The 2,500-nt window shown below is 45.8% G+C and overlaps 1 protein-coding gene across 1 annotated transcript in view; it reads right to left on the bottom strand.

Annotated features, from left to right (window-relative positions):
• LOC143130798 (nesprin-1-like) overlaps nt 1-2,500 on the bottom strand; it is a gene marked incomplete at both ends in the record, with an annotated part of 40,875 nt that overhangs the window by 36,750 nt on the left and 1,625 nt on the right. The window contains 2 exons of the mRNA XM_076290013.1: nt 929-1,105; nt 2,277-2,426. Of these exons, the coding sequence (XP_076146128.1) occupies nt 929-1,105; nt 2,277-2,426 (327 nt within the window). The remainder of the gene's footprint in view (nt 1-928; nt 1,106-2,276; nt 2,427-2,500) is intronic.

Raw genomic sequence — 2,500 nt, 5'->3', positions numbered from 1 at the left:
TCACAACACACCATATGATTGGCTCAATGTATTCACATCACACCACATGATTGGCTCAATGTATTCATATGTCGACGTTTTGCCGAGGGAGGGGTGGGAAATGTGTAGAAACGGCCATATTTGCGTTACAAACTAACCCCATGCATGTCTATGAAGAATTTTTTGAGTGCTGTGTCTCCACATTAGAAAGTCTCTGATGAAGCCCTGCAGTATCAGAGGGATGCTAAAGTGCTATGCTAATGGATGCTAAAGTGCTATGCTAACATTCTCAGTGATGAAGCCCTGTAGTATCAGAGGGATGCTAAAGTGATATGCTAACGGATGCTAAAGTGCTATGCTAACCTTCTCAGTGATGAAGCCCTGCAGTATCTCAGGGATGCTAAAGTCCTATGCTAACCTTCTCAGTGATGAAGCCCCAGTATCAGAGGGATGCTAAAGTGCTATGCTGATGGATGCTAAAGTTGCTATGCTAACCTTCTCAGTGATGAAGCCCTGCAGTATCTCAGGGATGCTAAAGTACTATGCTAACCTTCTCAGTGATGAAGCCCTGCAGTATCTCAGGGATGCTAAAGTGCTATGCTAACCTTCTCAGTGATGAAGCCCTGCAGTATCTCAGGGATGCTAAAGTGCTATGCTAACCTTCTCAGTCATGAAGCCCTGCAATATCTCAGGGATGCTAAAGTGCTATGCTAACCTTCTCAGTGATGAAGCCCTGTAGTATGAGAGGGATGCTAAAGGGCTATGCTAATAGATGCTAAAGTGCTATGCTTACCTTCTCAGTGATGAAGCCCTGCAGTATCAGAGGGATGCTAAAGTGCTATGCTAACGGATGCTAAAGTGCTATGCTAACCTTCTCAGTGATGAAGCCCTGCAGTATCAGAGGGATGCTAAAGTGCTATGCTAACGGATGCTAAAGTGCTATGCTAACCTTCTCAGTGATGAAGCCCTGCAGTATCTGCCAGCGGCGGTTCATGGCTCCCAGCCGCTCTGCAAAGTCGGTCTTGTCGCTGCGCTTCCCCTCCACGTCGTGACTGCTCATCTGCAGAACTGACTGGTTCACAAAATCCACCGTCAGCTGCTTACACGTCAGGTCTATACGGAAACCCTGCAGGCAGAGAGAGAGAGGGAGAGAGGGAGGGGGACATAGAGGTAGAGAGGGAGGGGGACAGGGAGAGAGGGAGGGGGTGATAGAGGAAGGGAGAGATAGAGGAGAGAGAGAGAGGGAGATAGAGAAAGAGATAGAGGGAGGTAGAGAGGGAGGTAGGGGAGATAGAGGTAGAGAGGGAGGGGGTGATAGTGGAAGAGAGAGATAGAGGAGAGAGAGAGAGGGAGATAGAGAATATGGGGAGATAAAGGGAGGGAGGGAGAGAGAATAGAGAGAGGTAGAGAGAGAGGGAGGATATAGAGAAAGATAGAGGGAGAGAGGGATGGACATAGACAAAGAGGGCAGACAGAAGGGAGGAATAGAAAGGAGGAAAGCCAGACAGGAAGAGCCAGACAGGAAGAGGAGGAGCCAGACAGGAAGAGGAGGAGCCAGACAGGAAGGGGAGGAGCCATATAGGAAGGGGAGGTGCCAGACAGGAAGAGGAGGAGCCAGACAGGAAGAGGAAAGAAGAGTCAGATATAAGATATCAAACCGACAAACAAACATAGAAGAGAAAGAAAGAAAGATTTGGTGTATCTAAGGTGTTTAAGGTCAGATATCAGGTGTATTTAAGGTATTTAAGGTAGGATATCAGGTGTATTTGTAGGATATATGGTGTATTTGAGGTAGGATATCAGGTGTATTTGTAGGATATATGGTGTATTTGAGGTAGGATATCAGGTGTATTTGTAGGATATCAGGTGTATTTAAGATAGGATATCAGGTGTATTTAAGGTAGGATATCAGGTGTATTTGAGGTAGGATATCAGGTGTATTTGTAGGATATCAGGTGTGTTTAAGGTAGGATATCAGGTGTATCTAAGGTAGGATATCAGGTGTATCTAAGGTAGGAGATATGGTGTATTTAAGGTATCAGGTGTATTTAAGGTAGGATATCAGGTGTATCATCTAAGGTAGGATATCAGGTGTATCTCCTAAGGTAGGATATCAGGTGTATTTAAGGTCGGATATCAGGTGTATTTGAGGTAGAATATCAGGTATATTTAAGGTAGAATATCAGGTGTATCTCCTAAGGTAGGAGATATGGTGTATTTGAGGTATAAGTATATATATATATTCTTTTGATCCTGTGAGGGAAATTTGCTCTCTGCATTTATCCCAATCCTACTACCTTGTACTTCTGCAGGAAGTTGTGGATGACCTCTGACCCCACGGCTCCCATGATGCACTGCTGGTCCTCCTGGATAGCGTTCTCCATGAGGGAGATCCAGCTCATCAACTCAGTGATAGCATGACGAGAGGGCAGCTTCTCCATCTGCAGCTGTTGGCACACACACACACACACACACACACACACACACAGCTATTGAGTCTGGCGTAGTGTGGAAGTGGGCC

This window comes from Alosa pseudoharengus, unplaced genomic scaffold (assembly GCF_046254945.1).
Source record: "Alosa pseudoharengus isolate Yale_2024_CS ecotype anadromous, Long Island Sound unplaced genomic scaffold, YU_APseudo_1.1 YU_APseudo_1.1_scf_176, whole genome shotgun sequence".
In the NCBI taxonomy this organism is placed as follows: domain Eukaryota; kingdom Metazoa; phylum Chordata; class Actinopteri; order Clupeiformes; family Clupeidae; genus Alosa; species Alosa pseudoharengus.
This window is presented reverse-complemented; position numbering and strand designations above follow the sequence as displayed.